Genomic DNA, 9,463 nt, shown 5'->3' with positions numbered 1-9,463 from the left:
AGGTTAATATCCCAGTGTCTAACCCATTGTGCCACCAGGGCTCCATTGTGACATACACAAAAACCAAACCCAACCAAACCCAGCCATGGAGTCGGTTATGACTCACAGCGACCTGCTATAGGGTTTCTGAGCAGGGAAACTGGGAACACACAGCCTCATCTTTCTCCCTTGGAGTGGCCAATGGTTTAAAGTGTCAACTTTGTGGTTAGCAGTTCAATGCTTATTCTATAGCACTACTTGTTGTTGTTGTTAAATGCCTTACAATCGGTTCTGACTCACAGTGACTCTGTATAATGTTTCCCAGGAGCGGCTAGTGGGTTTGAACTCCACTCCTGACCTTGCAGTTCAAACCAACCTTGCGGTCCAGTGCCTGATCCCCCAGCACCACACCAGGTTCCTTAATTTGTAAATTTAAGATTCCATTTTTTAGTGAGGGAAATTGTTTCTTGTAAAGACCAACAGGTGGCAGTGTTATTTCAATAAAATGCAGGGAGAAAAGCAAACTTTCACTATTAGAAAACTGCAAACAGGAATCATTGCAATGAAACAAAATACGATTGGTTGAATACAAAACCGATTTTCTACAATATAAACCATCACTTAATTAATAATAAAAGCATTAAAAAAAGCAAACGAGAAAAGAAAACTGTAACCAGTTAAGTGCTTGACTGCTAACTGAAGGCTAGTGGTCTGAACCCACCCAGAGTGCCTCAGAAGATAGGCTGGTGATCCGATTCCAAAAGGGCATGACCTCAAAAAGCCTATGAAGCAGTTCCACTCTGCACACACGGGGGTGCCATGACTCAGAATGGGCTTTGATAGCTACTGTGAGTTGGAACAGACTTGATGGCACTTAACAATAACAACAGTAACAACAACAACACAGTTTCTGACTCCACGACACTTAATAACAACAACAGTCTCTCTGGAGCCCTGGTGTGGCTCTGTAGGATAAGCACTGGACCATAAGTTCAGTATGAATCGCATGGTCATTGGTTCAAACCCACCAACCGCTCCTTGGAAATCCTATACAGGGTTTCGGTGAGTCAGAACCGACTTGATGGCTCTTAATAACAACAGTCTCTCCATTAACAATGATATTCTATTGAAACGGTGTCGCTCAAATTCAGGTGTCCTGCTTAAGTCAACAAATATTTGTTGACTTCTTGTGACAGAAACGTCCATCTGTCATCAGCAAGTAGAAAAACCTTTACCTACGACTGCGTGACCTTCCTATGTGTGGAAAGCAACATGAGACCAATAAACTAACTGATTTAAATGCTATGGTTCTCATATACTATGTAAGGAAAATCATTTACAGCCAGCATTTAATTGTGAGAAGCCAAAGTTTCCCCAACAAGGCCCATAGGTCATGAGAAATTAAGAGAGTGCCTGAGTTGATAATATCTTGAGGTCAAATATCACATAGTTTCCCTCCTACTGACATTTATTAAAGTTATGAGGTCAAGAGTGCCAACTGCTTTGGGACAGAGTTACAGAATACAGAATGGAGCTCTGATGTTACAGCTGGGCCTTCAAGAAACACGTCATCAGAAAGCAGTAGATAGTTTCTGAATGCAAACCTCTGCTTCATGTTGTTTAATGCCACGGAGCCAGTTCCGATTCCCAGTGGCCCTCTGTAGGGTTTCCAGGTGTGGCGCTGTAGGATAAGCACTCGACCATAAAGGTGATTTGAACAGAAAGGTCAGTAGTTCAAACTCACCTTTCACTCTTCATAGAAACCCTACACAGGGTCGCTATGAGTTAGAACTGATTTGACAGCACTTAACAACTATAACAAAATAGAATTTGTTTAGGTTTCCACGGAGTGGCTGGTGAGTTTGAACCATCGACCTTGCGGTTCAAACGGCTTTGCAGTCTAGCACATTAACCCACAGCACCACACCAGGAGTCCAACATAGGGTTTCTGAGGCTGTGAATCTTTATGGGAGTGCAAAGCATCATCTTTCTCCCAAGGAGTGACTGATGGAATCGAACTGCTGACCTTGTGGTTAGTAGCCCAATGCATAATCCCAATGCTACCACGGTATAGACCTTAAACCTCTGGTATAGACCAAAACAAGCAAACAAACAAACAGTCACCATCCAGTTACTCCTGACTTATAGTGGCCCTATTGTTGTTAAAGTGCCGTTGAGTTGATTTCGACCCATAGCGACCCTGTATAGGGTTTCCAAGGAGCGGCTGGTGAGCTTGAACCTCCGACACAGTAAAACTGCTTCATAGGGTTTTCAAGGTTGTAAATCTTTACGGAAGCAGACTGACAACACATCTTTTCCCCGTGGAGCTGTTGGTGGGTTTGAACCACCAACCTTTTGGTTAGCAGTTAAGTGCTTCACCACTGTGCTAGCAGGGCTTTGCCCTCTGTTAATACTCACTGAAAAACGCCAAAGGAACCCTATGTAGGGTTTCCAAGATTGTAAATCTTTCTGGGAACAGTCTCATCTTTCTCCCACGGAGTAGCTGGTGGGTTTGAACCACTGACCTTGCAGTGCTCAGCACCTAACCCACAATACCACAAGGGCTCCTAATTAATAACAAGAGCTCTAATAAATGACAGCTGTGTGGTGTTGTAGGATAAGAACTGGATTGGTAACCGTTAGGTCGGTGGTTCAAACCCACCAGCTGCTCCTCGGAAACCCTATACAGGGCCATTATGGGTTGGAACCTACTCAGTGTCACTTCACAACAACAGCAACACCGACGTCACTAATTTGTTTCTTTCCCTCTTACTTGTCAGAAGTGAAAAAGGGAACTATGAAATGATCAGTAGGAGGACAGTGGAAAAAAAAAAAGATCAAGGACACAAAGGTTTTGGATAATGAAGGTCTAAATAAAGGAGCTCAGGTAGTGTAGTGGTTACAAATTGGGCTGTGAACCACAAGGTCAGCAGTTTGAAACTACCAGCTGTTCCATGGGAGAAAGATGAGGCTTTCTGCTCCTATAAAGATTTACAGCCTCAGAAACCTGGTACAGGGTCACTATGAGTCGGAACAGATTCCACGGCAAACAGCAACAAATAAGGGTCCAAGCCAACATGTCGTGTGTCGTGAGGTTTTCTGGGAACAAACTACCTTGAGAGGTGAACCTTTGGAAGTGAAACACTTAAAAGGCTTCTTGTCCTCGGAGAAGCCGTCTTCTGGCATCTTCTGACGCTTCTCAGCAGCCTGTGCTCTCCGCCTTTCGATTTCCTCCTTTAGCCTCCTCTTCTCTTCCTGGGAGAGAAAGAGCAGGTATAAAGGTGAACGACATTTGCTTCAGGTTAAAAGGAGAAGACAGAGCTCTGGAGGGGCAGAGGACTGCTCGAGAGTGGAGGACCCAGGTTCTAGGCTGGGTCACTTTTTTCCCTGCTGGCCTCTGAGCCCAGGCGTCCACTACCTGGTTTTACATTTTGCATCTTCCCAAACAGGCCACCTTGGACATGCTACATATGTCCTCAGTGCCTCCGTTTCTTCATCTGTATAATGGGGACACAAACTAAAAACCAGTTGCCATCAAGATGATTGTGACTGAGGGTGACCTCATGTGTGTCTGTAGAACGAACCATGCTCTATAGGGTTTGCACTGGCTGATTTTTCTGCACTAGATTGCCAGGACTTTCTTCCAAGGTGCCTCAGTGTGGACTCCAACTGCTAGCCTGTCAGTTAGCAGCTGAGTGTGCTAACTAATGATTTTCACCATTCAGGGACTTTGGGAATCATAACAAACCCAAAACCTTACTGCTGTTGAGTCAATGTTGACTTACGGCTCCCATAAAGGACAGATTAGAACTGCCCGAGAGGGTTTCCAAGGCAGTCATCTTTACAGAAGGTCGGTTGACAGGGTGGTGGGTGGTGGGTAGGCAGAGTAAAATCCTGTCTTGTACAATCTGGAAAATGTAAAGCCAGTGAGAAATATGACTTTTCACATAAACTCTCTCATTTGTCTTCTCAGTCCCCCTGGAAGTTGGTGTCATGGAGATCATATTAATAATTGGAAGGTCAGTGTCCAGTGAGTTGACATGAGGAGGAGGAGGATGGCGGCCATCATACTGAGCACTCTTCTAAGCATCCTCTTGTGCCACCTCATTGAGTCCTCCCCGACGCCTTCCTAAGTGGGTGGTGGTGCACACTGGTTAAGCACTTGGCTAAGCAAAAGATGGGAAATCTGCTTCTATTAAAAATCCCCCCACTCACTGCCACGGAGTTGATTCTAACTCATATCTACCCTAGAAGCTGAGTAGAATTGCTGCTTATGGTTTCGGAGACAGTAAATCTTTATGAGAGCAGACAGCCTCATTTTTCTCCCCCTGAGCAGCTGTTGGATTTGAACTGCCGACCTTGAGGTTAACAGTCCATGATTACACAGCCTTGGAAACCCTATAGGGCAGTTCTACCCTAGCCTGTAAGGTTGTTATGCGTTGGAATTAACTAGGTGGTAGTAGGTTGTCTGCTTAGAGCTCAGATTCAAAGGTACTGCCTCAATGGATGGCTTTCTGAGAGACTTGTGCAGTCTTTTATAGTTGTCAAACTGGACGCTGTCAAGCAGAGGAGAATGTAGAAGGATCCTGTGTTTAGACCAAACTATATCCTTGGTCCACTCCAGTCATGAGTTCATACTTTCCCTTCTGCCTTCATGGGTCCCTTTCTCTTGTAAGGAATAATAGTATCAGTGGCCTTTACCAGGCCTCACGAATCCAGTTATCTCTGTCATCATTAGAACAATCCAGCCAAGGAGAGATTATTTTACAGATAAGGACAACAAGACTCAGTGTGTATCAGAAACACTCTCCCAAGACCCCAACTGGTAGGTGGCAAAGTTAGGATCTGAGCAGCTCTATCATCCCAAATTATTTCTCACCAAAGGATCATTGGAAGTCAAGGTTGGAAGAAACCTGGAAATAATGAATTCACTCTTTCCACGCAGCTCAAGACTTTCTATAAAGGTCATAAAGCCATCTAAAGTATGGTTGCATATTTTGAACGAGGGGCGCTCACTGTCTCATAAGATCAGCAAGCAAATTTCTAGGCTCAGAGTGAAAGAAGTTGGACTCAGAACTGATTCTATACATATCAGTTGTAGCTAAGTGCTGTCGAGTTGGTTCTGACTCATAGCGACCCTGTATAGGGTTTCTGAGGAGCGGCTGGTGAGTTTGAACAGCCGACCTGGCAGTCCAGGGCTTTATCCTACAGCGCCATTCCAGGAACTTTAAATAGGTCAGCCAGAGTGCTCCTTAGAAGTGAGGAATGGGAGATTTAGTTTCTTTTAGATATGCTATCAGGTGGGATCTTTCTTGCTTGGTAAAGTAGAGAGTCAATGAAAAAAAGGAAGACCCTCAAAGAGATGGATTCACACCGTGACTGAAGCACTGGGCCCAACAGATTTTGAGGGTAGTGCAGGATCCCGTAATGTCTTGTCAGTTGCAGGTAGGATTGTATGAGTCAGACCAGACTCATCCACCCCATCAGCGACTTCAAACAAGTCACTCCAATTGTTTCATTCCTTTTTGTTTATTTTTAGTATATCAAAGGACAATAATAACTTGCCCAGTATGAGAGGAAACAATGCACTTTGTAAACTGTAGTAACAGAAGTTGCAGTTGTGACAGGTACAGGGTGAGAGGAAGAGGGTAGGGTAGGAACTAGGCAGTTAGCCCATGGAGACCCCACATCAGGGGGAAAGGACTCAGCGCCTGGGACCATGGTAGAGAGACCACCACCAGGTGCGAGGAAAACAACCGACTGCAAAGGGAAAGACCCTAACGGCCAAACCACGGAGCAGAATCAGACAATCAGAGAAACAGTCACCAAGGATACAGAAAGGGGTAGCACTCCATTTCCAAAAAGCCTGCACACCTTTACTGAACATCAAATAAATATTCCTCCGTTTTATTAAGATGTAGTCAGTGAAGTGGGATGTCAGACTTGCCCCTGGAGGAGGGCATCTGGGACCAGGAAGTGAAAACGGAACTTAATGCTCAAGCCCCTGACTCTAAGGGGTCTGTCCTCACTTGCGAGGTGGATTTGTCCTCACTCTTCTGGAACGTTCTCTGCTATGATAAACTTGGGCTTGCTAGTCTGTCTCTTTCTGACCCCGAACCAGGTAAGTCTAGAGCATCCCACGCTGTGAAGTTGACAAGTTGTTTAAGAATATTTTCATATGTTGAGTCAAAATTTGCCTCCTTGGAACATTGGCTGGTGAATGTGGGTCTATCTTACAAGGTTGAACAAAGTCATTTGTTCCCTCTTTTAACCAATCATTGCAGGGCTCCTTCTGCTTATCAAGGTACTGTGTTGGGTTCTGGACCTGTCTGCAACATCCATGTCTGTCTACTTTTTCATTACAAACAAAACAAAAACCCCAAAAAACAACAAAAAAAATCTATTCAGAAATATTCTCTATAAAAACTCTCCAAATATTAAAAACCAACTGTACTGTGTTCCTTAGTTCTTGTTACTAATTTGCAGCTCTGTTCACCTTTCTTCCCTGAGGGTTCTTCACTGGAGTCTAGCCCAGTGGACTGGAGGTGTTAAAACTCCAGCTGCTCCTCTGATTAACCATGAGACCCTGGGAAAATTCCAAATTCCATGTGCCTCAGTTTCCTCATCTATAAAACGGGAATGGATAAGAGTACGCACATGAAAGTTGAGCTAGGATTTGATGAATTGATATTTACAAGGGTTTTAGACCCTTGCTCAGCACACAGGTAGTGGATGACACCTAACAACTGATCACTAAGCACTCATGCTGAAAGGAGCAGCAGCTTTTCACCAGGGAAAGATGCCCACGCTGCAACTTTCAGTCCTGGAGGACACTGTTAGGGTTGAGCCCGCGCCTGCGTTCTTACCTCCTCCCGGAGTTTGCGCTCCGCCTCCTCTTGCTTCTTCTTTTGCTCTTCCTCCTCTAGGACCTTCCTCCGCTCCTCCCTCTTCTTCTTCAACTCCTCCAGCTCCAGGGCCGCCTCTTGTTGCTTCTGCTTGAGCTTCTCGAACTCCTCACTCTCCGTCTCCCCACGCCGGCGCCGCAGCTCTTCCAGGCGTTTGCCCGCCTCCACCGCATCGGCCTCCTTGGGCTCTGCGCTTGGCCTCCCTCCGCTGTGGCTGGGGGGATGCCAGAAGGGGTTATAGGTAGGGTCACTCAGGAGACAGAAAGGGTTTACGTGGAGGGCTCGGATAGCCCACTGAGGGATACGCATAGGGGTTTAGATGCAGAATCTGGGCAACCCTTCAGCATGCGCACGATGGAGGGACATCTGGAGGAATTGCAATCAGACCAAAACTCGCCCTGCTACAGATTCTAGATCCCAGGTGAGAGGGTGGGCCTGGAACCCCAGGGCTCAGCAGGGAGCCCCGTCCTGCCTGTACCCCAGGTTTCCTCAGCTGTAAAATGCAGCAAATACTGTTTATTCTAGCTACAGCTGCAGGCTCATTCTAGGGACCCTCCCATGAGACTATGAGTTTACTGTATGAATGTTCATTTACATATCATTATAAATATTAGTTCTCACCAGAAAAGGTCCAAAAATTGCTGTTAGAATGAGTTCTGAAATCTCTAAGTGGCCCTCTAGCCCGCCCCCCTCAGTTTCTGGTTCATTTGAGTGTGTGGGTAAGGGGGCAAGGGAAAGAGAAGCTTAAAGGATGGGACACAGTCTGGATAAGGGGTGTTTGCTGCTGCAGAGTTGGCCCCCAATTTATGGTCACTTCAAACACATGGGATTGTACTGTTGTGATCCCTAGGGTTTCATTGACTGATTTCTGGAAGTAAGTCACCAGGTCTCTCTTTCTGGTCTGTGGCAGTCTTGAAGGTCCTCTGCCACTTGTTTAGCATCACCGTAATACACATGTCTTCACAGTGGACCTCAAGGTGGTGTGTATGAGGCATGCTCACCGGAAACCAGACCAGGTCTCCCACGTGGAAGGTGAGGGTTCTGTCCCTGACCTGCCATGCGCAGAAGACACAGAAGTCATCTGTCTGTGCCCAGCTTTGCCTGAAGTGTGACCCCAGTGGCTGACCTCTCTGGCAGATGCAGTTAGTTACCTATTGTTGTTGTTAAGTGCCATCAAGTCGGTTCCAACCTACAGCGACCCTATATAGGGTTTCGAAGGGAGCAGCTGGTAAGCTTGAACCTCTGACCTTACAGTGCAAACCAACTTTGTGCATTAACCACAGTGCCCATTGCAACATACGGATATATTTTTGGAGCTACTCCAAGAAAGTTCTCATGTGTCTATGTCATCACCCATGGCCTCAACTGGCACATTTCCTACTCACTTTGACCCCAAAACTACTGGAATGTACCTTATCAGAATTTAAAATGGCTGCGCAGACTTTGTGATGATGTAGGTTTTATTTCCATCTCACTCTTCATGTTTACATACCCCTTTCATGTTTATGATCTCATTTAATAGTCATGATAATTAGAGGTTGGCAAACGGCTAGGGTTATTGTCCCCATTTTATGAAGAAAGAAACCTTAGATAAAAGAGGTAACCCCCGGGTGGTACAAATGGGTGTCCGCTTCTTAACTATTAATGGAAAGCTTGGCAGTTCCAACCCACTCAGTGGTGCCTCAGAAGAAGGGAATGGTGATCGCAGCATTGAAAACTTGTGGTGGGCAGTTCTACGGGACTGTGAACCACACGGTGGCAGTTCAAACCCACCACCAGCTACTCCTCAGAAACCCTATACAGGGTTGCTATGGGTAGGAACTGACTCAACGGCACTTAAAAACAACAACAGTGGGATTACTGTGGTGTCTTGATGTGGCGCTGCAGGAAAATGCGCTAGACTGCACGGTCAATTTGAGACGCAAGGTTGATGGGTCAAACCTACCAGCTGTTCCTTGGAAACCCTATACAGGGTCGCTATGGGTCAGAACTGACTCGACGGCACGTAACAATTACATGGTGTCAGTGTAAGCTAAATGGACTGATCAACAGCTGCTTTAGTTTTTTTGCTTTAAATGAGAGAAAATAATCTTCCGGAACTTTCAGTAGCTAGAAAGCGGATGAGTCAGACCAGATTTTGCTTCGTCTCTGTTCCAGGCTAGCTCTTGTTTTCATTCTCCCACGTTAATCCAAAGTTTAGTGTGATTTATTATAAAATAATCAAATAAATTGTGTTTGTCTACCTCCTCACCTCTCACCTCATATCTTGAGAGTCTGTGTGGTAGAATCACTACTTCTAAGTTTCTAGAATCCCGTAAAGATTCATAGCCTCAGAAGCTCTGTGCGGGGTTTTTGTGAGTCAGAACCAACTCGACACACACAAGCGGCAGCAGGTCTAGCTAGGTGCCACGATGGCGCAGTTGGTGAGTATTCGGTTGTTATTGAAAGTTTGGCACCAGCTACTTCACAAAAGATGTGGCGGGGTACTTTCTAAAGATTGCAGCCTTGGGCACCCAATGGGGCAGTTCTCTGTCTTAAAGGGTGGCTATGAGTTGGAACTGACTCTGACAATGACTTTT

General features: G+C 45.7%; 1 protein-coding gene across 1 annotated transcript in view; it reads right to left on the bottom strand.

The window, feature by feature from the left end:
- Positions 1-9,463, bottom strand: part of CALD1 (caldesmon 1) — a 62,540-nt gene that overhangs the window by 33,972 nt on the left and 19,105 nt on the right. The window contains exons 6-7 of the mRNA XM_006861229.1: positions 6,846-7,098; positions 3,094-3,234 (exon numbers count right to left, since the gene is read on the bottom strand). Coding sequence (XP_006861291.1) covers positions 3,094-3,234; positions 6,846-7,098 — 394 coding nt within the window. The remainder of the gene's footprint in view (positions 1-3,093; positions 3,235-6,845; positions 7,099-9,463) is intronic.

The sequence above is a fragment of the Chrysochloris asiatica genome, unplaced genomic scaffold, assembly GCF_000296735.1.
Source record: "Chrysochloris asiatica unplaced genomic scaffold, ChrAsi1.0 scaffold00041, whole genome shotgun sequence".
Classification (NCBI taxonomy): domain Eukaryota; kingdom Metazoa; phylum Chordata; class Mammalia; order Afrosoricida; family Chrysochloridae; genus Chrysochloris; species Chrysochloris asiatica.
This window is presented reverse-complemented; position numbering and strand designations above follow the sequence as displayed.